This window comes from Lepidochelys kempii, chromosome 3 (assembly GCF_965140265.1).
Source record: "Lepidochelys kempii isolate rLepKem1 chromosome 3, rLepKem1.hap2, whole genome shotgun sequence".
NCBI classification, from domain to species: domain Eukaryota; kingdom Metazoa; phylum Chordata; order Testudines; family Cheloniidae; genus Lepidochelys; species Lepidochelys kempii.
In genome coordinates, this window is record NC_133258.1 from 126,379,994 (window position 1) to 126,405,465 (window position 25,472).

The 25,472-nt window shown below is 41.8% G+C and overlaps 1 protein-coding gene across 4 annotated transcripts in view; it reads right to left on the reverse strand.

Annotated features, from left to right (window-relative positions):
• RNASET2 (ribonuclease T2) overlaps positions 1 to 25,472 on the reverse strand; it is an 81,289-nt gene that overhangs the window by 21,417 nt on the left and 34,400 nt on the right. For 2 of the 4 annotated variants that reach the window (XM_073337909.1, XM_073337910.1), the window contains exon 10: positions 24,572 to 25,103. The exons of 1 other annotated variant lie outside the window; for it this stretch is intronic. In XM_073337909.1, coding sequence (XP_073194010.1) covers positions 24,915 to 25,103 — 189 coding nt within the window. In that variant the 3' untranslated portion in view covers positions 24,572 to 24,914. Of the gene's footprint in view, positions 1 to 24,571; positions 25,104 to 25,472 lie in introns of those variants that run through there. One more of the 4 variants, XM_073337912.1, reaches the window with a different exon arrangement.

A 25,472-nucleotide genomic window follows, 5' to 3' on the forward strand; every position in this document is an offset into this window, starting at 1 on the left:
ATTAACCAAGAGTTAACTATTATGCAAAGATTATTTTGCAAATGCTGCCTCGTAAATTGTGCTACAGTGAATATTGAAATTCATGCTTTTAGCCACCTTCTAGGCAAAATTAAAACACACTTGGCCATAAATTATCTAAATTTGCCACCTTAACAGTGATTGACCTGAATATGGTCTAAGAAGGGCAGAGTTAAGGTTGTTTAGGTTACCTTAATTGTGATTTTGCATACTTTCAGGATTGGTTTGTTTTTAAAGTTTAGCCTTACCTTGGAATTTTCTGGCTTTCAGATGTTTGGGTTTTTTTGCTTGCAAAGTTATTTTTTGGTTTTTCCCTTTAAACTCTCTCAAATTCAATGACAGTTTAACAAAGATTTCCAGGAAACGATTGTACTTACATATTGCTTTCTATAAGAGTAGCCACTGAAATCAATTGATATTAAATCTCAGATTAATCTTTGAAGCCTGAGCCAGGTCAAGAGACTGGGTCCAGGAAAAGGGTCAGTATCTGCTCACTCCAGTGATTAATTACACTTTCCATCAGAAGATCTCTAAGCTCATTACAAACGTTAATAAATGAGCCCTTACAATGCTCCTGTGCAATAACGAAGTGTTATTACCCCAGTGTGTTGTAAGTGAAAGGGAGGTACAGAAATTCCATTACCTCTCTACTGGCATACAAGAAGTCTGTGGCAGACCTGGGAAAAGAGCCCTGGTCTCCAAGCTTACAGCACAATGCCTTAAACCACAAGGCTATCCTGGTGGCAAAGATAAAGAAATTGAAGAATAATCAGTGAGTATAAATGTCACAAGGACTATCAAAATATGGTTTCTCATCCCAGGGGTTTGTCTTATGTTTGCAGAACGTTTTATAAATTTGGCTGCAGTTCTGCTTGTGGGATTTCTGTGACTTGATTGAGCCAGAATTTATTTGAAGCAATTTAAACCACCCCCGTGACTGTATTATCCTGCAATAATATTACTACATAGCTAAAAGCCATCTAAGAAGAAGCGAGTTGAACTGAGTTAAAGTGCATATACAATTACTAATCCTACCAGAGATGCTTTTGATAGAGATAAACTTTTCCCCTTAATCCCTGCTCTAGTTAACGACAACCAAAGTGGACACACTTTCTGATCAAGAGCACAAACTCCAACACTAATAGATTTCCCAGGGGTATAAAATACCCAGCCTAGCCATCACTGAGCCTATTTGTAATGCTCTTATTACTTCATTAGCTTTCATGAATTAAGCCTATATCTGCTGTGCTCTTTTAGAACTCATTTAGCTCCTGATTTCCTCTAATTGGTCAGCTTTGCATTAACAGACAAGCTCTTGAAACCAGGTACCAAAGGCTTAGAATTAGAAGTAAAATTACCACTGAGGTGATAGAAGAATTCCCAGTACCAGCCACTTGCTCTCAGATTAATAGCAAAAATCTCCAATAAAGCTGGCCAGAGGATGACAATTCTGCTTTTCAGCAACTGCAAATTTGTTCTCATTCCATATTGGAATGAAAACAAACCCTGTCATAAATATAAAGGGTAAGGGTAAACACCTTTAAATCCCTCCTGGCCAGAGGCAAAACTCTTTCACCTGTAAAGGGTTAAGAAGGTAAGATAACCTAGCTGGCACCTGACCAAAATAACCAATCAGGAGACAAGTTACTTTAAAAGCTGGGTGGGGGAGAACAAAGGGTCTGTTTGTCTGTCGCTTTTGCCAGGAACAGAACAGGAATGGAGTATTAGAACTTGTTAGTAAGTAATCTAGCTAGAAATGTGTTAGATTTCCTTTTGTTTAAATGGCTGGTAAAAAAGCTGTGCTGAATGGAATGTATATTCCTGTTTTTGTGTCTTTTTGTAACTTAAGGTTTTGCCTAGAGGGATTCTCTGTTTTGAATCTGATTACCCTCTAAGGTATTTACCATCCTGATTTTACAGAAGTGATGCTTTTACTTTTTCTTTAATTAAAATTCTTCTTTTAAGATCCTTATTGCTTTTTCATTGTTCTTAAGATCCAAGGATTTGGATCTGTGTTCACCTATGCAAATTGGTGAGGATTTTTATCAAGCCTTCCCCAGGAAAGGGGGGTGTAGGGCTTGAGGGGATATTTTGGGAGGAAGATGTCTCCAAGTGTGCTCTTTCCCTGTTCTTTGTTTAACACACTTGGTGGTGGCAGCATAGGATTCAAGGACAAGGCAAAGTTCGTACCTTGAGGAAGTTTTTAACCTAAGCTGGTAAGAATAAGCTTAGGGGGTCTTTCATGCAGGTCTCCACCTCTGTACCCTAGAGTTCAGAGTGGGAAAGGAACCTTGACAAACCCTTTCAAACATTTTCATGAAAATGAAGTTGTGTTGAAGTGTCTAGTTTTGTTTTGGTTTTAAATCAAAACATGAGGGGCAGGCCAGACATACTTGTATGTCATACTGTATGGTCTATGGGTGGGGTCACTGGTTTGTCGTAGACCAATATTCAACTCCCTGCTCCAGAATATGGGCTTGTTTAAACCCTAGACCACTCAATCAAGGAGATCAAGGATTTGAACACAGGTCTCTATGGTGTGGCCTAGCACATTTCCCCTGTACCACAGCATAGGCCTGGTGCCACTTTGGATTCTTTGGCTTGGGGCCTTGCAATGATTTACTATCAGACCAGAGTACTTAAATCAAAATTTGATCCTTTTGAGAGACACAGGGTACAAACTCTTCAGTCCTCAAATCCACCCTTCTTCTGGGAGCCTGGGTGTTAATCAAAACAGGCTTCCAATCTCTCCTAAATCCAGGAGCCCAAGAACCTCCATCTGGGCCTGTGTGATAATTCAGGCATATTACAGCCCTCCTCCTGGGGCTGGGTTGTAAACAATCACTCTCTTCCTTGGACTAGGAGTTCCCAGCAGCTCTCCTCCCAGAGCTAAGTGGCAAATAGTCACTGTCTCTTTGAATCAGGAATCCCCAGCCCTCCTCCCAGAGCAGGGAGGTAACTCAGGCCAGCTGTAGGCCTCATCCAGCTTCTACCCACCTAGCCTCTTTTCCCCTTCTTACTCCTTTCCCCATAGGCTTGGCGAAACAGAGACATCCTCTAGGAGCACCCCACTGAGCTCTGATAGCCTTTTAACAAGCCCACATACTCATTTGTCAATTAGTTGCCAAATGGTCCCCTAGGCAGTTAATTACTACAGGTGGGCTGAGATGGGCTTGTTCTTAAAGAAGACTATCAGGAGTAGACTTTGCCTTGCCCCTGACTCCCTTTAAAGGGTCCAACCACTCTGTGACCATCTCCCACTACCCAACCAGGCTATCGAGCATGAGAAATCTTTCTGAACCAAAACACCTTGATGAAAACGTCATTGAAACAGACATATTTCCAGGAAACACTTTGAGACCACATATTTCTATGAAAATACTCCCTCAGCTCTAATATGTAAGATTTAAAGGACAACACAAATGAACACTGATATATGCAGTGTATAATGCCTGAGGTAAAACACTATAGGTGAACTGAAAGGATTTTTAAAAAATACTTTAAAAATGTACATCTTGAAATCATTAATAGAATATGTGACTAGCCTTAAAATTACAAATAAATGCACTTCAACAGTAAACTGCCAACTGTTTGAGGTCAGAGTTCTGCATTTCTTCTGCAATAATAATTGTATTTATCAAGCAACTCCCATACACCCAAAACAACTTTATTCATAAAACCCTCTCTCACACAGGCTCTTCCTGCCAAGTCCTCCCAAATGCCATGCAACAAAATAGACTAACTAAAATACACTGAACAGGAGCCAGCAAACAGATCTGCAAACAGGAGAGTCAGAGTAAGAGGAGTTTTGGGATGTGTGGTATTTGGTTGTTTTGCTTTTTGGTGGTTGGTTTTTGTTTGTTTTTTTTGGTCTTTTTCTTTTCCTTGACAGGAAGTTAGGCAAAAAGGCTATGATAGATACAGAGACGGGGGTGGTAGTGACCCCAGGAATGGAAAAGACAATGAAGATGACCGGATGTGGAAACTGCAGGATGTGTATTACCCTGGGGTAGGTACCCAAAAAATCTTTATTTGTATAAAGTGCCACCTGTTAGAGCAGATGGAAGAGAAAATCTGAGGTTTGGAGATGCAGGTGGAAACGATGGCTGAGTTTTGAAGGGGCCTCAAGCAGGTGAGGGGGGAAGGCAAGAGGAGGCTGAAGGAAAAAGTCAAGATTCACAGATGCAAGCTTTACTGGAGAACTGTGAGGGGAGATTGTTGGGTGAAGAAAGTGGCCAGTAGAAGCATGTGATTATGAGAACCAGGCAGAGGAAAAGACCGGCTAGTGAAGGAGAAATATTGCTTAGGAACAGGTTTGCTGTGTTGGAAAGTGAAGAAGGGGCACCGCAGGCAGTAACAGAAGTGGGAGGGCAAGGAAGAAGAGAAAAGCGGCTATAAGAAGAGAGCCAGAGTTTGGAGCCCCAGGAGGATACAGGCTGACTCTCAGAAAATTGCCAGGAAGAACAGAAGAGAGGACTTGCAGTCAGAAAAAAAACAGGAGGAAGGCCAGAGAATCACACCAACACCAGAAAAAGGCAGGTCTACATGACTGGGGACTCTCTACTGTGAAGAACAGACAGGCCCGTCACCAAAGCTGATCTGGAGAACAGAAGGGTGTGCTATCTGCCAGGAGCTAAGGTATGGGATGTGGACCTGAGGCTGAAGAGGATCCTAATGGGAGCTGGTAAGAATCCACTGATTGTCAAATGATACTGCTTGATTCTTGCTGGGACACATCAATGACTACTATGCAAGGCTGGGGAAGACGCTTAAAGAAATGGAGGCTCAGGTGATCTTCAGTGGGATTCTACCTGTCCCTAGAGAAGGAGAACAAAGGCAAGATAAGATTATGATGATCAACAGATGGTTCAGGTCGTGGTGCTACAAGGAGGGCTTTGGGATGTTCAACCACTGAGAAGCATTCATGGACAGAGCACTGTTTTCATGGGATAGATTCCCCCTGAGCAGAGAGAGAAACAGACTCCTAGGATGGAGGTTGACACAACTGATTAAAAGAGCTTTAAACTAGGAACTCAGGGAAGATGGCTGGGAGATGCTCATATAATCTCCATGCCTGATTCTACCATTGAACAGGAGGAAAATCAAGGAAGAAGGATACAGCAATGGTGAAAGGAAAAGCAGTGGGTAGAGGAATGGACATTAAGAGGAAAGATAATGCCGATACCAGTGTAGCTAACAGTCAGGTAGGCAATACTGGCAGTAGAATGACTGTACCCAGTTGGGTGAGGAATCTGCAAAGCCAAGTAGAAACAACTAAGATGTTTGTACACCAATGCAAGGAGCCTGGGTAACAAAATGGAGGAACTAGAACTACTGGTGCAGAAAGTGAAACCAGATATTAGAGATAACAGCAACAAGGAATCAAGAAATTGAATACTTCTCTAAAACAATAACACCTCATAACTATGCTTCACCCTGCAAAGCTTTCTGCTATATTACTCAAGTAAGGTTTCCAGCTCTCTTAATGACACTCAAATTGAGTGGCTTGTGGGAAGATTTCGGGAAATGGTAATAGGAATAATGTCTCTGTAAAGAACAAATGAGAAAAATGAGGCTGACGATCAGCATAAATATGAACGATGCCAAATCACTTGGAAGAGGGAGTCGTTACTGAACACAAGGAATCTGAGCTCGAGCTTTACTGTAAACCATTCCTGCTGCAGAGATTATTGATTAGTAGAGTCTGACTGGAGACACTCAAATAATAACAAAACTGTGACTTAAAGCAGTCCAGCCCTCTAATCCTGGAACTAGAACCAATAGCAGTGGGTTTTTGTCACTATAAAAGGTTAGACAAAAATGCTAAACAAGTTAGGAAAAGCATCCCCAATCTATTCCTGTCTTTCTAGATTGGTTGTTTTCTCATTATATAATATTTAATTGTGAAAGCCTTGCCTAATTTGAGCCCAGTTCCTTGGCTGCAATTTATTATTCCTACCCAGATGCTGATAGTCGGTTGATAGCATTTTTTTAGCAGTTTAGCTAAACATTTAAAAAGATGATAAATACGGTATAAATGTTACAAAAAAATTGAGAGTAAAACTGAAGTCACAGAAAAATTGAATGTCCGTTTGTATTTAAATGTACTTAGAATTCCTCATTTCACTGGGGACACAGAGCCCTTTAATACTGGAAGATTTTCAAAATTTTCCACATTAATCAAACACAAGCTAAATACAAAAGATTTTCTTTCTTTCCTGTAGTCACAAGGGTGGTCAAGTCTATAAGGGGACCATGTCAACAACCTTAAATATGTCTCCACAACAAAACACACACATCTGTAACCTTGGGCCAACAGCTCCAAACCCACAGGCCTTTACTGCATGTGCTAAAGGAAGATCGTGGTTGCCTATAGAAAATGCCTTTGTTCTTTCTAACCTGTAATCATTCACTATAAGGCAACATGCTCACCTAATCCCACTAAAGGCAATGGCAAAAGTTTCCACTGGCCCCAGCTGGGAGGGGCTTGGGCTCATAACGCCCATTCAGTTCAGTGGGAATAAGGATTGGGTCCAAAACTAACTACAAAAAAATCGTTCATAGTTTTGCTTACAACTAATTTTCTTCACATGGAGTTGACATGATATTTTCAGAGAGATTTACTAATATAAAAAGTTTGGAGGGTAATTAACAAGCCAAATTTGAGCTAAAGGGATCCAAAAATACTTTAGACGAAAGTCGAGGTTTCATATCAGGGTAATTATACACATAACCTGCAACTCTCACACGATTTGAATTTTCTTCAAACTTTCTGGAAACATTTTCCTTTGCCTTTAGAGGAAATACGACAACTTTCAGGCAAATCAAGTTTCCCCAGCCACAGTTACAGAGTTTTGCAATGGAAGAGGGCTACAATCTTTGGCTCTAATCCCACAGTTGGTAGTGCATTGGGAAACCGCCACAGCCAACACAAAGATCTATACCTTCCATAGGGGCACAGCAGTCCTTTTGCATGCTATCAACTGAAGGATCAGAACCTTAAAAGGATCCCCAAGTGCTAAGCTAGTTCCTTAACCAGAGTGGTCTCAATTCACTTCTAGTATGCGCAGGTGTCCTTGTGCATGGCATTATCATTAGCAGCAGTTTTAGGAGTTACAAGGATTGACTGACCCATGGTGGCTGACCACATCTTGTAACTCAAAAGGACTACATGCATGCATTGAGAACACGTGTGAAGGCCACAGACCTGATCCAACACCCATTGTGGAGATCTTTACTTCAGTGGGTGCTGGATCAGGCCTCTATGGCAGAGTCAGAATAAAATCTAGCTTCTTCTCACAATGCTGAATTAGTCCTTGGTGTCCACAGGAGTAAAAAGTAGTAAAAATGTGTTTTAGTCAAAAAGTCAACAGAAAGGAGAACTCTGGAGGAACAGATCTGGTTTGGTAAGAAATTGCTTTTTTTCTATCATCACATTTCTGACCAGACATACACTTTGAAGAATTTTAATTCAATTTATCACAAAAGCTAATACCTGGTTTGTGTTGTTTTTTTAATTTTTTTTTTAAAGCTGGTATTTCAGCAGGAAACTGTATTCACTATTATCTGATGAAGGTATTATCTCATTTTACAATGACACATTCTGGCATCCTACGTCTGATTTCAATCAATGATTTTTACTATAATGAGAAATGATTAGAGCAACCAACCATCGTAAGGCAAGCATTAGTTTTGGAGAATAATAAGGAAGCTATAGTTTTTTTTTCCAAGTATCTAATAAAATAATCTTTGTATGATGCTAAATATCTTAAGCCCAGGTACATTCTCACTCTGAGTGACTGTAATGAGTCTCCATTATCTTGTATACTGAATGCTTAATCACCATCTCACGTTCAAAATGACAATGGGTTATTAGAATGTGCAGTATGTATCAGACTAAAATCTATTAACTGTCTTACTGATTTGCAAACCTGGAGGGATTGTGTAATCTGAATTAAATGTTGTTTATATTGTCAAATATATGTATATTTGGCTGCATCTGTCACATGAGGGATTATATCAAACTGCCAATACATGAAAACTTCCTACCTCTGTCCCTAGATCCACTGGCAGTTTCCAGTGGAAGTCAACTGGAAAGTAGGAGCTCAGGAATTCTGATAATCAGCCTCAAAAGGACTAGATCCCAAAAAGGGGACTTAGACTCAGCATCTAACTTTCAGGTGCCCTGCCCCCCGATGGAATCCACAGCTCTGAGTTAGGTGCTCAGGCACCCTATAAAATAGATGGGGAGAATCAGGTCCCTAAGGAAAGGATTCACAAAAGCCAGCATGCTGAGCAGGGAGCCAACTAAGCTAGCCAATAGGAAATGCCAAGAAGAAGGGAGGGTCCTAAGCCCTGACCCTCAAAAGGAGCTAGGTGCCTAACAGGAGGTGCCTGCCTCCATTTAGGATCCTCAGCTGTGAGACACCTCCTAGAGTTCAGCACCCAAGCCATATCAGTCCTTTCCGGAGGGAAAAGGGAGGTGGTAGTGTCTCCCTTATGCTCACTAGCCAGAGCACCCACTCAAGATGTGGAAGACTCAGGTTCAAATCCACCTTAGTTGAAGCAGAAACTGAAAACCCAGGTATCCTATCTCCCAGATGACTGCTCTAACTACTAGGATGTAAGATAGCTGGGGAAAATTTCTCTTGTTGAAGCTATTCCACTTTGTATGAAATATTTATTGGAGCAAGGCCTGGAAGCTGGGTCTCCCAGCTGAGTGCCCCGATCACTGGCCTATAGAGTCACACTCACTCACTAGTCAGGGATTTTATAAAAAGTGGAACTTCAACAGGAGAGATTGAGAGAGCCACACCCATGAACTCTTCCAGTGATTAGGGTTCTTATGTAGGAGGTAGGAATAGGAGACCTAAGTTCAAGTCCCTGCTTCAACTCAAACAGAGTGAGGTTTTTAACCTGGGTTTCCTGGAGCCTGGGTGAATGCCCTAACCACTGGGCTATTGGATGTGAGGTGTGGTTGCACCACCACCATTGTTTTGTGCTGGCCCTGTTCTTGTAGGAGTGCTCCAAGAACCCTGACCAGATCAGGCCCCACAGACAAGATAAGCAGGAATATATCTAGTTTGAGGATCCTGCCAGGGCTTAGATGTAAGGTGCATGTCAGGACAGAGCTGGCTTTTTGCATGCCCACCAGTAGACATTTTGGAACCCAGAGGATTTTACCAGTGGAAACTTAAGTGCCTACATGGTTAGGCAGCACCTGAGTAGGAGTTTTGAGGACCTAAATTTTGTATGTAAACATCTAAAGTGGCAGATAGGTGGTGTAATTGCTTAGTTTGGATGCCCTCAGTGGGAGTACCATTTGAACGTGCCCGCTCTGCCTCCTATCTGCTTTTCCCATTTTTCCCCCCTATTAGTTTTTGGAGATGCTGATGATGATACTTGTGATCTTGTCAGGGGGCTTGTGAGTCAGTAAGATGCCCCACAACAAACCAATGCCATCAGTCAGCATTCTTTAGCTACAGTCTTTAGAACAGAAGGGAAACACAAATAAAGGATTAAGAGCCATTAATGGGCACACATACTGTACCTTCCTCAGAATTTCAAGGGATCCAGTTGTCAGGCTCTCTCAGAACTCCACTGCTAAGGAACATTCACTAGTTTGAAAGATTGTATGAAATTTTTTGGCACTTGATTGAAGAATTTGGTTCTCTGAAGTCATTGTAGATAATGAAGTGGGTTTAATTGAAAACAAAACTACATACAGCAGAACCTCAGAGTTACGAACTGACCAGTCAACCACACACCTCATTTGGAACCAGAAGTACGCAATCAGGCAGCAGCAGAGACCCCCCACCCCAAAGAAAGCAAGAACAGTACTGTGTTAAACGTAGACTACTGAAAAAATAAAGGGAAAGCAGCATTTTTCTTCTGCATAGTAAAGTTTCAAAGCTGCATTAAGTCAATGTTCAGTTGTAAACTTTTGAAATAACAACCATAATATTTTCTTCAGTGTTACAAACATTTCACAGTTACGAACAACCTCCGTTCCCAAGGTGTTGGTAACTCTGAGGTTCTACTGTATTTGAAAATTACAGGGTAGTTTGTATCCAGGGTCAATGGGTCCCCAAGATCCTGAATTTTGTTCCATAATGGCTGAGTCAGGTGTTGACTTTTCTAGAACTTAGAGAATGAAACCTATGAGAATTTCTCAGAAGGCTAAGGACAAACACAAAGCAGCAAGAACCATTATTTACATAAAAGTGAAGCCATTGTCCAGCAATTGTGGTTTTTTTTTTAATTGTTATTATTGTCCTAACAATTTCAAAGTATCTGAGCACCCTAAGGGCCACAATGCTGTTTCCCTCATTAGGTAACAGAATAGTCACACTATTAATCAACCTACCTGGTAGCCAACAAATCTTGCAAAACCGTATGCCTCCATCATCTGGTAAGTACCTAAAATAAAAGGATTTGCAACACAACTTGGCTGTTGTCAAACTCTAGCTTTGATTATCCCACAGAAAGTGATTTCAGGGTCCATCTACTGAGACTGCTCTAACACTAGCCTCCAAGAATCTAGTCCTGGGGGACTGACAGCAAAAGCTTTCTGGACAAACACAACTTCTATGATGGTTATAACCTGTGCAACTCTCCCAATTTGGGAAAGAACCCTTAACACTTTAACCTGTGGAAGAGTCTTTGGGTTAAAATGAGACTTTACCCAGATAATACTGCCACATGGGTCAACAAGAGGAAGTTTTATGCCTGTGATGGAAATATGCAACAGTTTCTCTCGGTACAGAAGCTGATGATGGCAACTTTAATAATAATTTGGCAGACTAGCTGATCTGATAGAAGCTGCCTATTGGGATATCAGACATGTTTAAGAAGTTTGCAATAATTACAGTATAACTGATGAGCTTTTAGCTCTTGCTGATTCTGTTATGGCCTATCTTGTCTGATTTACGTAAGCCCTACCTGCAAAGGACAATTGTGGGAACCATAGAAACTAGCCACCTGTTTTCTACAAAATGTGGTTCTACTCTGAAAAGTGACTTTATGCAAACACCATAGAATTATTTTACATTTCTCAGCAATTTTCTTATCAAATTTCCTCAGTTTACAGGTAAAAGGGGAGTTAACTGTCAGCCCTGCAAATGGAATCTTGTTTCCGACAAATTTTCAAAGCTGTGGGGTTTTTATCTCCTTAATGTATTGTTAAAGCTGATGTCACCAGTTACATAGGAATTATCACACCCCATCAGTCCTGTGGTCTGTCTCTGACAGTGACCAGTACCAGATGTTTCAGAGGAAGATACAAGAGCTATGCAGCAGGCAAGATGTAGGGAAATCTGCGCATGCCACACATTAGGTCTCATCCTAGTCTCTACTAGTTAGAGCCTGGTTTAAGCCTTGAAGCACGAGGTTTAATATCTCTTCCAAAATATTTGATATTAATTATAACAACTCTGGATATTCTTGTTACCAGGGTAAGTGTCTTGTTAAATTCTTGGCCTGAACAACTTTCTGTGGCAATGATATTGTGGTACTATTACACAATCCTCCAGGTTCTTTTTCTTAGCTTGAGAGGAAGTTTTAACTTTTGACAAAACATGCTGTGGTGTTAGCTTTGGATTACACAAGGCTTTGGGATAGAGAAAGCTGTGCAAACAGCAGGAGAGTTTGCTTTCTAACTCAGTGTCCAAAGCCATTCTTGAGGCAGAGCTGCACCATGGGATCTGGGCATTGGTACTGGGCTGAGATACTTGGATGAAGGGCTTGCCCTGCATGCTGTTTGACCATCTCATTTCTGGACTGGTGCTTCTGTGGAAGTAACGCAAGTTACATAAGGTAAAACCAGACTCAGCATCACTCATCTTTTTTTCCCCACTGGGAAACTAACCTGCAAGGCCCTGAACATCTACTGCTCAGCAGAGGAGCACCACTGACGTCCAAACAGGCCACTGGTGTCAGAATGGGCAACAGCATCATTATTCATAAAAACAATTCTCCACACCAGCTTCAATGAGGTGGCACAGATGGAACTAAGCATATAATTTTAAATCCGTGAAGTAGCACAGGTGGTCTTGCTATTGGAATTTAGTTTGATTTTCTTGATGATGCGTGAGCCAAAAAAGAATCCAGCTCACTCTCCTGGAGCTGTGTTAGCTCTGCAAGGCTGACGGTAGATTTTCTTTTTTCTTTTAAAGAATGCAGATATGACTGAGGACGGCGGTGGTGTGTTCTCTTTAGAAAGGTAATTGCCAGAGAAAATATAAAGGAGCATAAACACTGGTAAGTCAAGTATAATTAGGCAGGCCACAAAAGTATTTGAAGAGCAGCCAGCAAAAGACAATAACTGCAAAAAAAAATTTTACATCAGAAACAGGAAGCTTGCTAAACAGTCAGTGGGGCCACTAGACAATCAAGGTGCTAAAAGAGCATTCAAGGTAGAGAAGGCTGTTGTGGAGTAGCTACAAGAATTCTTTGTATTAGTCTTCACTGCAGAGGATGAGGGGGAGATTCCCTCACCTGAGCCATTCTTTTTAGGTGATAGATCTGATGAACTGTATAAGTAGGGGCATAGCGAGCAAATCGAGGGACGTGATCGTTCCCCTCTATTCGACATTGGTGAGGCCTCATCTGGAGTACTGTGTCCAGTTTTGGGCCCCACACTTCAAGAAGGATGTGGATAAATTGGAGAGAGTCCAGCGAAGGGCAACAAAAATGATTAGGGGACTGGAACACATGAGTTATGAGGAGAGGCTGAGGGAGCTGGGATTGTTTAGCCTGCAGAAGAGAAGAATGAGGGGGGATTTGATAGCTGCTTTCAACTACCTGAAAGGGGGTTCCAAAGAGGATGGCTCTAGACTGTTCTCAATGGTAGCAGATGACAGAACGAGGAGTAATGGTCTCAAGTTGCAGTGGGGGAGGTTTAGATTGGATATTAGGAAAAACTTTTTCACTAAGAGGGTGGTGAAACACTGGAATGCGTTACCTAGGGAGGTGGTAGAATCTCCTTCCTTAGAGGTTTTTAAGGTCAGGCTTGACAAAGCCCTGGCTGGGATGATTTAACTGGGAATTGGTCCTGCTTTGAGCAGGGGGTTGGACTAGATGACCTTCTGGGGTCCCTTCCAACCCTGATATTCTATGATTCTATGAACTGTCCCAGATTGAGGTTTTATGATATATTGATATGTTATACAGTAATAAGTCACCAGGGCCAGGTGGTATTCACCCAAGAGGTCTGAAGGAACTCAAATACCAAATTGCAGAATTAGTAACTGTGGTATATAACCTATCACTTAAATTGGTCTCTGTACTAGATGACTGGCAGAGAGCTCTTGTGATGCTGATTTTTTTTTCTTTTTGTTTTAAATAAAGGCTCCACTGGCAATCTTGACAATTGGAGGCTGGTAGAGCCTAATTTCTGTACGAGGCAAACTGACTGAAACTACAGTAAAGAATAGAACTATCAGACACATAGATGAATACGATGTGTTGGGGAAGAGTCAGCACAGTTTTTGTAAAGGGAAACCATGACTGACCAATATCAATTCTTTGAGGTGGTTAACAAGCATGTGGAAAAGGGTGATCCCGTCAATATAATGTACTTAGACTTTCAGAAAGCCTTTGACAAGGTCACTCATGAAAGGCTCTTAAGCAAAGTAAGCAGTCATGGCATAAGCGGGAAGGACTTCTCATGGATCAGTAACTGGTTAAACAATTGGAAATAAAGGATAGGACTAAATGGTCAGTTTTCACAATGGAGAGAGGTAAATAGCAGGGTCCCCCAGGGATCTGTACTGGGACCAGTGCTCTTCAACATATTCATAAATTATCTGGAAAAATGGGTAAATAGAGAGGTAGCTGTCAGGAAGCAGGGCCTGCAGCAGAGCTAGTCTCCATCAGTGCAGTTGCTCTGCAGCAGACTGCCGGATTAGCCATGCATCCTGACTGGCTGCAGAGGCTAGCAGGCCGGCTCTTAAGCCAGCAGCAGCTTGCTGGTTTCTAAACTCATGCCCATCACTGTGCCGGTTTCTGTGTTACCTTATTCCTGCTACTCCTGCCTTGAACCCAGCTTTGCCTCTGTCCTGCCCCTACCTTGAACCCTTTCTTGCCCACTACCATGCTCGCTCCAGTTCCTGCCCTTTGGTTTGACCCTTGGTTCTGGCTCCTGACTATGGACTCTAGCTCGACCCGTGGCTTTGGCACCCCATTTTTGCCTCCCAGTTTTACTTGTGGCTGTGTCTCCCAACAACTGACTCTGACTCCAGCCACTAGGTCTACTGTCTGCTCCAGCCATTAGGCTTGCCTGCCCTCATCCCTGTTGGCTGACAGAAGCAAAGTTTGCAGACAATACAAAATTACTCAAACTAGTTAAGTCCAAAGTTGACTGCAGTGGGTTACAAAGGGATCTCACAAAACTGGGAGACTGGGCAAGAAAATGGCAGATGAAATTCAATATGAAGTACAAAGTAATGCTCACTGGCAAACATAATTCAAACTTTATATACATCATGATGGGATCTAAATTAGCTGTTACCACTAAAGGAAGAGACCTTGGAGTCACTTTGCTAGTTTTCTGAAAACATCTACTTAAAGTGCAGCTGAAGTAAAAAAAGCTAATCAAATGTTAGGAATCATGAGGAAAGGAATAGATAAGACAGATAATATCACAATGACACAAAATAAATCCATGGTACACGCACACCTTGAATACTGCATGCCATTTTGGTCGACCCATCTCAAAAAAGATGCTCTGGGTGTCCCTAAACCTCTGATTGGTAGAAGCTGGCTCTACATGATCGGGGATGGATCACTCAGTAAATTACCCTGATTTATTCTCTCCATATGAAGCATGTAGCATCTGCCTCTGTCAAAAGACAGGATACTGGGATAGATGGACCATTGGTCTGACCCAGTATGGCCGTTCTTGTGTTCTTAGTGTTAAGATATCTGTGGATAAATCTGAGAGAGCTTGTCAGATGTTAGCCCAGACTTAAGTATATCTTCTACTCACCTGCATTTCTGTAATGTTTTGGATTATAGGGTGAGCAGCAAAGACCTCAATATCAAGGTTGCCTAATGCTTTCCAATACAAAAATTCTCATTTTTTAAGAAGAATCCTTGTACCTAGGGCCGGCTCTACAGTTTTTGCCACCCCAAGCAGCGCACCGAGTTGCCGCTGCCGCGAGCGGCTGAAGATAGAAGCTGCTGCCGAATTGCCGCCGCGGACAGCTGAAGATGGAAGTTGCCGCCGATTTGCCACCACGGGCGGCTGAAGAGAGAGGCTGTCGCAGAATTGCCGCCGCCATGGAAACGCCCTTACGGCACATGGACTGCTGCCCCTTGCAGATTGCCGCCCCAAGCACCTGCTTGGAACGCTGGTGCCTGGAGCCGGCCCTGCTCGTACCTCTGTGGCTTGCAGCAGGACTTTGACATTAAGCAGGTAGTGTAGTCCAAAACCAAGGTACTATACTTAACAGCTGTAGTGTTTTGTTAAACTGTTAGTGGCAAAGCAAATTCAAAATATTTTTTTTTTAATGAGATACATAAAAGTGTGGCCAAAGTGTAACCGAACCCAAGATCTTGGAGGGGATCTCTAAGGTAAATGCATGTGCACAGAACAGGACTTCAGCGTGTTTTAGGTGTTTAATTTCCTGTGTTGACTCATTTTTAATTTTTCTATATTCCTAGCAGGCTGCTACTTAGCACGATGCTGTCTCGGTCATCTTTCTCCTTCAGTGTTATAGTTTTTTAAATGAAAAGTCTCACATCTGTGATAAAGTATAGAATATATTTTTCACAATACTGGGAAGCTTGTACACTAGCTTAGCAAGTGCTTGTCAATCACAATCTCTTCTCTGTTACATTAGTTGCAATTATTCCTCTCTGGGCTGGCAATGTGCTTTATACTTCCCAGATGATACTTGTTTATCTTCACTGGTTCTGTATTTGGGAAGAGTTGGCTTTATCTTTGCATATTTCACTGTGGCAAGGTTGTCTGTTAGCTTGTCACATCTAGACAATTGGTTTCTTGTTTCCCTGCATTTAAAGTACATAATTGCACTCTCAGTTGTTTTGCCTAGGATTTCATTAAAACTGGTTTGTATTAGAGATTTCTAGTCTTTGCAGAGAGTTGCTATAGGTATTAACATTACACCCCCCACCCCCCCAACTTTTGTTTGGCATTATTCATAAAGATATTTTTAGCAGCATCCTGTGATACAGGAAGAAAAGAAGAAAGCTAAATGCTGTTATTGATTTAAATGTTCACTAAACAACTGTACAACATGAATCAACAACTCTATTGCCACTTCTCAATTTTAAGAAACCTTCCTGGCTGTTGATAGCCAGGTACGAGTATGACTGAGGAAAAAGTTGCAGAAGTTCAGCAAAACAACAAATTGATAACTGTACAGTACAGCATCCGGCATTTGCTGGTGTGATTTCCCCCCCCCCCCGCCATGCTGTATCCACTTTTGTTAGTACTAAACAAAGGCCTGCAAAAAATGTAGGCTCCGAGGAAGCCATATTTACTGTCAAGTCTCGAGCATTCTATTTTCTTTTAGTTGGGTTAACGACAGTTGAGTTAATAATAAAACTCAGAAGCGATTAGAAAATGTTAAGCCAGAGCTCCATGAGAGATTCTTGGGAGATTGCAGTTATTGAAGCATGTCATTGTTTTCGCTCCATAAAAACAATGATGCTAAGATGTAGTATCTGGAAAGTTCTTGGGACAATGAAGAACACAGATCAGATACCATTTTAGCCAATCCCCAGTTAATAAGCGTTTTCTACAGCTAGCAAAAGTGACTCTTAGGGCTCGTCTAGACTGGGAAATAGTTTGGAATAGCTATTCCGTAATAGCTCCCTGTGTAGGCACACTTATTCTACACTAAGCATACCTTTGTGCACTTTGATTAACCGAAAGTAGATTAAGCTAAACCACAAAAAGGCACCCTGAGTTCAGAATAAGTGTGTCCAAATGGGAATTTAGTGTGGAATAGTTATTGCACTTTAAATTCACACTCTAGTTTACTTCGCAATAGCTTCCAAATGTAATCAAGCCCTTATTCTACAACTTAGGTGTTTTTCAAAAAGATTTGTCTACACTTACATTTTATAGCGCTCTAACTTGCTGGCTCAGGAGTGTGAAAAACCACCCCCGAGTGCAGCAAGTCCGAGCGTGTTAAAGTGCTGGTGTAGACAGGTTCCCAGCGCTCGGAGCTAGTCCCCTCGTGGAGGTGGATTACCAGGAGCACTGGGAGAGCTCTCTCCCAGAGCTCCCGCGGCAGCGCTTTGAAGTTTCCAGTGTAGACATACCCTTTCAAAAGGCTAGTTAAACTCTATCATTATATCCTGAATTATGAAAGAAAGCTGCTGACTGTAGCTTTGATAATGGACAATATCACAAAATGTCAAAATTGGTCCCATAAGTTTCCAATAGCAGAATAAAATGAAGGCAGTTTAAAAAAGTACCCTAGAGTACTTATTGCTGAAGCCTTTTAGGTGTACACTAACTTATAAATGGTAGCTTTAGACTTTCAAGTGCCCAAGTTATAATTGAAGTGGGAGGGCTTATCAGGGTTGCCAACTCCTATGATTTTACCATGAGTCTCACTATATGTGGTATTTAAACCCTGGCTTCTAAATTCATGTTATGTGAGAATCACAGCTTTCACTGAAGAAGACATGTTTCCAGCCCTCGCGGTTGTGTAGCAAAGCTTGAAAACAGAGCCTGATGGATCCAGCCCCAGAAAACAAATAAAAAGAACCCCGCTGACTGATTCATAGTTTGTTTTTTTAAATCCCTGGGGTTGTTGTTCATACTGGAATTAAATCAACCTCTGTGTAAAGGACCAGAACAAAGCTTATGCACCACTGAAGCCCTATGATGAGAATTGAAATGGTACTAAAGAAGCACATAGGCTTTGTGCTGGTTTTCTGCACAGAACAGAATTTCACCCAACAGGGATTAATTTTCTGCCAGTCCCTACTGTCAAAGATAGCTCCCCATAATTAGAAGAAAAAAGCCATATTAATGATTTCAGAAAGACTCTGTTGAAAGCAAGTATGTTCTCATTATTTCATGCATTTTAGGTAAGTCTCAACAGTTACCATTGCTTGGAAAATTCTGGCATGAACTGAGGAAAGCTTAAGGACCTAAAATGGAATGTTAATGAGCACTCTGCATGTAGTACAAGCTTCTAGGATGAAGGTTTGTTTCACTCTGAGTTTCATGCACTTCACACAATACTGTAGTTTGGATGCACAACTTCGCAGGAAATTAGTCAGCAAAAATATTTAGTTTCATGCAAACATTTTCATCGGGCTTTTGAAAGTGTATTTTTCCAGACAGCTGCAGCAGCACAGGAGCTAGCAAACAGAGCTGTAAACAGGGGAGTTTGAGTGGGAGTTTGAAAGGGGAGTTTGTCTTGTGGTGCTTGTGTGGGGTTTGGTTTTGCTGTGGGTGGTGGTGTTTTGGTGTGGTTTGTGTTTGTGTTTCCCAGATTAACAGGATTTAGGTGGGAAGGCTATGACAGATTCAGAGGTGGCAGTGGGAGTGACCCATGTAGCAGATGACACAATGAAGATGACTGGATGTGGAAGCTGTGGTATGTACATGATCCTGGAGGGGGCACCTGGTAAGAGTTTTGTCTGCATGAAATGCCGTCTGATAGAGCTGATGGAGGAAAAGATCAGAGGTTTGGAGATGCAGGTGGAAAGTCTGGTAGAGTTTAGGAAGGGGTTTGAGCAGATTATGGAGCAAAGACATGAGGTATCTGAAGGGAAAAGCTCAGACTTGCAGATGGAAGCAGGACTAGGGAATTCTGAGGGGAGACTGGGTGAGGAAAGTGGTCAGTGGAAGCATGTGACTAAAAGAACTAGGCAGAGGAAAAGACGGGCTAGTGAAGGAGAAATAGAGCTTCAGAATAGGTTTGCAGAGTTGGAAAATGAAGAAGGGGCTCAGCAGGTAGTCACTGAAGGTGACAGGGCAAGGAAGAAGAGAAGAGCGGTTAGTCCTATAGGAAAAGGGGAAGAGTTAATGGAGATTACACCAAATATGAGCCCCAGGAGGATACAGGATGGGTTAAAAAGGATTACAAGGGAGAATGGGAATGGAAAAAACTTGCAGCCAGAGGGAACAGGGGATAGACTGGAGAATAGCACCGTCACTAGGAAAAGGCAGGTCTATGTGATTGGGGACTCTTTATTGAGAAGAATAGATAGGCCTGTAACCAGAGCTGATCCAGAAAATAGGAGGGTGTGCTGTCTTCCAGGTGCTAAGATACGGGATGTAGACCTGAGGTTAAAAAGGATTCTAAAGGGAGCGGGAAAGAATCCCCTAATTATCCTTCATGTGGGAACAAATGATACGGCTAGATTCTCACTGGAAAGTATTAAGGGAGACTATGTTAGGCTGGGGAGGACGCTTAAGGAAATTGAGGCTCAGGTGATCTTTAGTGGGATTCTGCCTGTTCCTAGAGAAGGGCAACAAAGGTGTGACAAGATTATGACTATCAATAGATGGCTTAGGCAGTGGTGCTATAAGGAGGGCTTTGGGATGTATGGCCATTGGGAGGCATTCATGGATAGAGGACAGTTCTCTCGGGATGGACTTCATCTGAGTAGGGAAGGAAATAGACTTCTAGGATGGAGGCTGGCACAACTGATTAAGAGAGCTTTAAACTAGGAATTTGGGGGAGATGGTTGGGAGATGTCCAGGTAATCTCCACGCCAGAATTTAGCATAGAGTGGAAAGAAAATGAAGTAAGAGTGGATACAGCTGTAGGTAGGAGGAAGGGCAGTGTAGATACAAGTCTAATAGGTTATACTGGTAGTAAAATAACCGTGCCTAATAGGGTACAGAATGTGAGTGAGGCCAAACAGCAAAAATTAAGATGTTTGTACACTAATGCAAGGAGCCTAGGTAATAAAATGGAGGAACTAGAGTTACTGGTGCAGGAAGTGAAACCAGATATTATAGGTATAACAGAGACCTGGTGGAATAGTAGTCATGACTGGGCTACAGGTATTGAAGGGTATGTGCTGTTTAGGAAAGACCGAAATAAAGGTAAAGGTGGTGGAGTAGCACTGTATATCAATAATGAGATAGAATGTAAAGAAATAAGAAGCGATGAAATGGATATGACTGAGTCTGTCTGGGCAATAATTAAATTGGGGAAGAAAGCTATTAGAGCCTCCCCTGGGATAGTGCTTGGGGTGTGCTATAGACCGCCGGGATCTAATTTGGATATGGATAGAGCCCTTTTTAATGTTTTTAATAAAGTAAATACTAATGGAAACTGTGTGATCATGGGAGACTTTAACTTCCCAGATATAGACTGGAGGATGAGTGCTAGTAATAATAATAGGGCTCAGATTTTCCTAGATGCGATAGCTGATGGATTCCTTCAACAAGTAGTTGCTGAACCGACTAGAGGGGATGCCATTTTAGATCTGGTCTTGGCGAGTAATGAGGATCTCATAGAGGAAATGGTTGTAGGGGATAATCTTGGCTCAAGTGATCATGAGCTAATTCAGTTCAAACTGAATGGAAGGATTAACAAAAATAAATCTGCAACTAGGGTTTTTGATTTCAAAAGGGCTGACTTTCAAAAATTAAGGAAATTAGTTAGGGAAGTGGATTGGACTGAAGAATTTATGGGTTTAAAGGTAGAGGAGGCCTGGGATTATTTTAAATTAAAGCTGCAGAAGCTATCGGAAGCCTGCATCCCAAGAAAGGGGAAAAAATTCATAGGCAGGAGTTGTAGACCAAGCTGGATGAGCAAGCATCTTAGAGAGGTAATTAAGAAAAAGCAGAAAGCATATAGGGAGTGGAAGAAGGGAGGGATCAGTAAGGAAAGCTACCTTATTGAGGTCAGAATATGTAGGGATAAAGTGAGACAGGCTAAAAGTCAAGTAGAGTTGGACCTTGCAAAGGGAATTAAAACCAATAGTAAAAGGTTCTATAGTCATATAAATAGGAAGAAAACAAAGAAAGAAGAAGTGGGACCGCTAAAAACTGAGGATGGAGTGGAGGTCAAGGATAATCTAGGCATGGCCCAATATCTAAACAAATACTTTGCCTCAGTCTTTAATAAGACTAAAGAGGATCTTAGGGATAATGGTAGCATGATAAATGGGAATGAGGATATGGAGGTAGACATCACCATATCTGAGGTAGAAGCGAAACTCAAACAGCTTAATGGGGCTAAATCGGGGGGCCCAGATAATCTTCATCCAAGAATATTAAAAGAATTGGCACAAGAAATTGCAAGCCCATTAGCAAGAATTTTTAATGAATCTGTAAATTCAGGGGTTGTACCATATGATTGGAGAATTGCTAACATAGTTCCTATTTTTAAGAAAGGGAAAAAGTGATCCAAGTAATTATAGGCCTGTTAGTTTGACATCTGTAGTATGCAAGGTCTTGGAAAAAATTTTGAAGGAGAAGGTAGTTAAGGACATTGAAGTCAATGGTAAATGGGACAAAATACAACATGGTTTTACAAAAGGTAGATCGTGCCAAACCAACCTGATTTCCTTCTTTGAGAGAGTAACAGATTTTTTAGATAAAGGAAACGCAGTGGATCTAATTTATTTAGATTTTAGTAAGGCGTTTGATACTGTGCCACATGGGGAATTATTAGTTAAATTGGATAAGATGGGCATCAATAGGAAAATTGAAAGGTGGATAGGGAATTGGTTAAAGGGGAGACTACAACGGGTCCTACTGAAAGGTGAACTGTCAAGTTGGAGGGAGGTTACCAGTGGAGTTCCTCAAGGATCAGTTTTGGGACCAATCTTATTTAATCTTTTTATTACTGACCTGGGCACAAAAAGTGGGAGTGTGCTAATAAAGTTTGCAGATGATACAAAGCTGGGAGGTATTGCTAATTTAGAGAAGGACAGGGATACCCTACAGGAGGATCTGGATGACCTTGTAAACTGGAGTAATAGGAATAGGATGAAATTTAATAGTGAGAAGTGTAAGGTCATGCATTTAGGGATTAATAACAAGAATTTTAGTTATAAGCTAGGGACGCATCAACTAGAAGTAACGGAGGAGGAAAAGGACCTTGGAGTATTGGTTGATCATAGGTTGACTATGAGCTGCCAATGTGATATGGCTGTGAAAAAAGCTAATGTCGTCTTGGGATGCATCAGGAGAGGTATTTCCAGTAGGGATAAGGAGGTTTTAGTACCGTTATATAAGGCACTGGTGAGACCTCACCTGGAATACTGTGTGCAGTTCTGGTCTCCCATGTTTAAGAAGGATGAATTCAAACTGGAACAGGTACAGAGAAGGGCTACTAGGATGATCCGAGGAATGGAAAACTTGTCTTATGAAAGGAGACTCAGGGAGCTTGGCTTGTTTAGCCTAACTAAAAGAAGGTTGAGGGGAGATATGATTGCTCTCTATAAATATATCAGAGGGATAAATACCAGAGAGGGAGAGGAATTATTTAAACTCAGTACCAATGTGGACACAAGAACAAATGGATATAAACTGGCCACTAGGAAATTTAGATTAGAAATTAGACGAAGGTTTCTAACCATCAGAGGAGTGAAGTTTTGGAATAGCCTTCCGAGGGAAGTAGTGGGGGCAAAAGATCTATCTTGCTTTAAGATTAAACTCGATAAGTTTATGGAGGAGATGGTATGATGGGATAACATGGTTTTGGTAATTAAATATCCATGGTAAATAGGCCCAATGGCCTGTGATGGGTTTTTAGATGGGGTAAGATCCAAGTTACCCGGGAAAGAATTTTCTGTAGTATCTGGCTGATGAATCTTGCCCATATGCTCAGGGTTTAGCTGATCGCCATATTTGGGGTCGGGAAGGAATTTTCCTCCAGGGCAGATTGGAAGGCCCTGGAGGTTTTTCGCCTTCCTCTGTAGCATGGGGCATGGGTCACTTGCTGGAGGATTCTCTGCTCCTTGAGGTCTTCAAACTACAATTTGAGGACTTCAATAGCACAGATATAGGTGTGAGGTCTTTTTTAGGAGTGGTGGGTGAAGTTCTGTGGCCTGCATTGTGCAGGAGGTCAGACTAGATGATCATAATGGTCCCTTCTGACCTAAATATCTATGAATCTATGAATCTATGAAAAAGCCTGATGTAAATGTAACTTTGGGCCCTACCAGTAGCAGGTTATGTCCCTGTAACTCTTTACTGTGCATTGAGAAGTTATTCAACAATACCAACACGGTTCTACTGACAATCATTGCATTAAGGGATCCTGCACTAGCATTCACCATTACAAACAGATGTGTTACTGGACAAACATACATACTGAAATTTTAAAAGATCCCAAGACAAAGATTTCCTCTTACCACTGATAATTTCATACCGTGTTCATTACTAAATCAGTCCTGATGAAAGAACTACAGATGCTCACAGCATTACCAGAAGACAAAGTACCATCCCTGAAAATTTCACTGACTTTCTCTGGATTCAGTCCAAAGTAATACTGATAAGCAGTGAATTATTTCTGATCTTTGAGCCAATCTGTGCTCTTTCATATACAAGCAAAATGCCCACAGAACTCAGCTGGAGCCCCCACCTTGAAAACAAAGAACAGAATTTGTCTCTTACTATTTAGTAAAATTCAATAGTGTATTCAGCCATCCCACACAGGAATCACTGAAACGTACCAGATAATACCAGCATCCTTTGAAGTCGGTCTCCTTTACAATATAAAAGTGTTACAAAATAATGTGATTTATTCTTTAGTGATGCAACAATTCTAAAAGTCCTGGCCCTTTAAGATTCCTCATATGCGATATATGGATCACTTGATGCTTACCTGTTCAGTTCATTCCCTCTGAAGCACCTGGCATTCGGAAGACAGGATACTGGGCTAGACGGACCAGTATGACGGTTCTTATGTTCCTGACCTACCAAGTCATTTCTAGTAGTAGGTTTTCAAACATTTGGGTTTGGTGATATCAGATATGTCAGAAGAATATGGAGCCATTCAGGCTAGCAGTTTCAGAACTAGCTACTGCTTATGGGTGCCTCTATTTTTGGCTGCCCAGTCAGACATCTTGGGTGTAATTTTCAGACTAGCTGAGCACTCACAAGTCAGATCAATGGGAACTACAGGTGTTCAGCATCTGGAGGAGAGGGAAATCTTGGCATTTTGAAAAGGGCAGCCAAAAACTGGGGCACCAAAATCATCAGTGGCCACTGGCCACATTTGGGAGTTTGCATCTCAGCTTTTCATTCGCCAAACAAGACAACACAAATATAACAAGCCCAGTCCTGTGAGATAACAGTTACACACAATGCTCAATGACTTCAATGGGTGTAAAAGGGGCTTAACACCACATAGGACAGGGCCTCTATTCAGCACTCCCCAGCAAAATTCTTATTGAAGCTAATCAGTGTTTTGCCTGCATAAGGAGCTCTGAACAAGACCCTTAGTTTCATGTCTGAATAAGTTTTTCTCCCAAGAAACTCATCTCACTCTGAGAAATAAGAATCTTTTTATAGTGGGCTGAGGGACGAATTCATGCTCTGTTTGCAATTCCAAAAAACACACAAATAATAATTTTTAAAAAAAGAGTGCCCAGATAAAGAATCGGACTTTAATTCAATTCTGAACTTTGAGAAGCCATTTCTCTTTTAAACAGTGTTTCCTATAGTAAAAAAAACCAGTCAGATTCTGACCTTAGTTAAACTAGTGCAATTACCATAGATTTCCAGCTATGGAACTGACATTAGAATCTGGCCCATTGCCTCTTTAATACAAAAGAATCACCTTATACCTATAGCACTTCAAACATTAATTCCCACATCACTCCCGTGAGGTAGGCAAGCATAGTATCACTTACTCAAAACAGCTTTTCTCATTGCTTTGCAAAGTATCTCATTTTAAAAAGGTATCTGTTACCAAGTATTTCAAGTTCTGGAGGCTTCAGTTGTAAAACTGAACCTGTGCAGGGTAATATGTCAGGGTATCATTACAGACAGACAACTCCTCAGGTCCAAAATGCCAGTTGTTTGGCATTACGTAGGATTCAGCCTCTGAGTGTGTACAGTTTCTCAGCTCCAAGTCTTTGGTAAAACAGAATTCAATTTGACCAATTGTTTGTACTTCTTCGCCCTAGAAACAGTAAAAATGAGATACTCAGCTTTTGAAGGCACTCATTGAGGCTTCTTGTTGTAGAGGAGAAAATAAGCTAATCCTCAAGATCAGGGGTCTCAAACAGGCAGCCTGCGGAGTTATTTCCTGCAGCCCACCATAGCTCCCCTCACCCCCCTGCTCCCTCCTGCCTCCACCCCCCCTCTCCCCGAGCGTGCTGCTCTCCTCTCTACCTCGCAGCGCTTCCCGCCGCCAAACAGCTTGGCAGCGCTTAGGACTTTCCAGGAGGGAAGTTGGAGGAGCGGGGACACAGCACGCTCAGGAGAGGAGGCAGATAAGAGGCGAGGCCGGGGCCGGGATTTGGGGAAGAGGTTGGACTCGGGGTGGAGA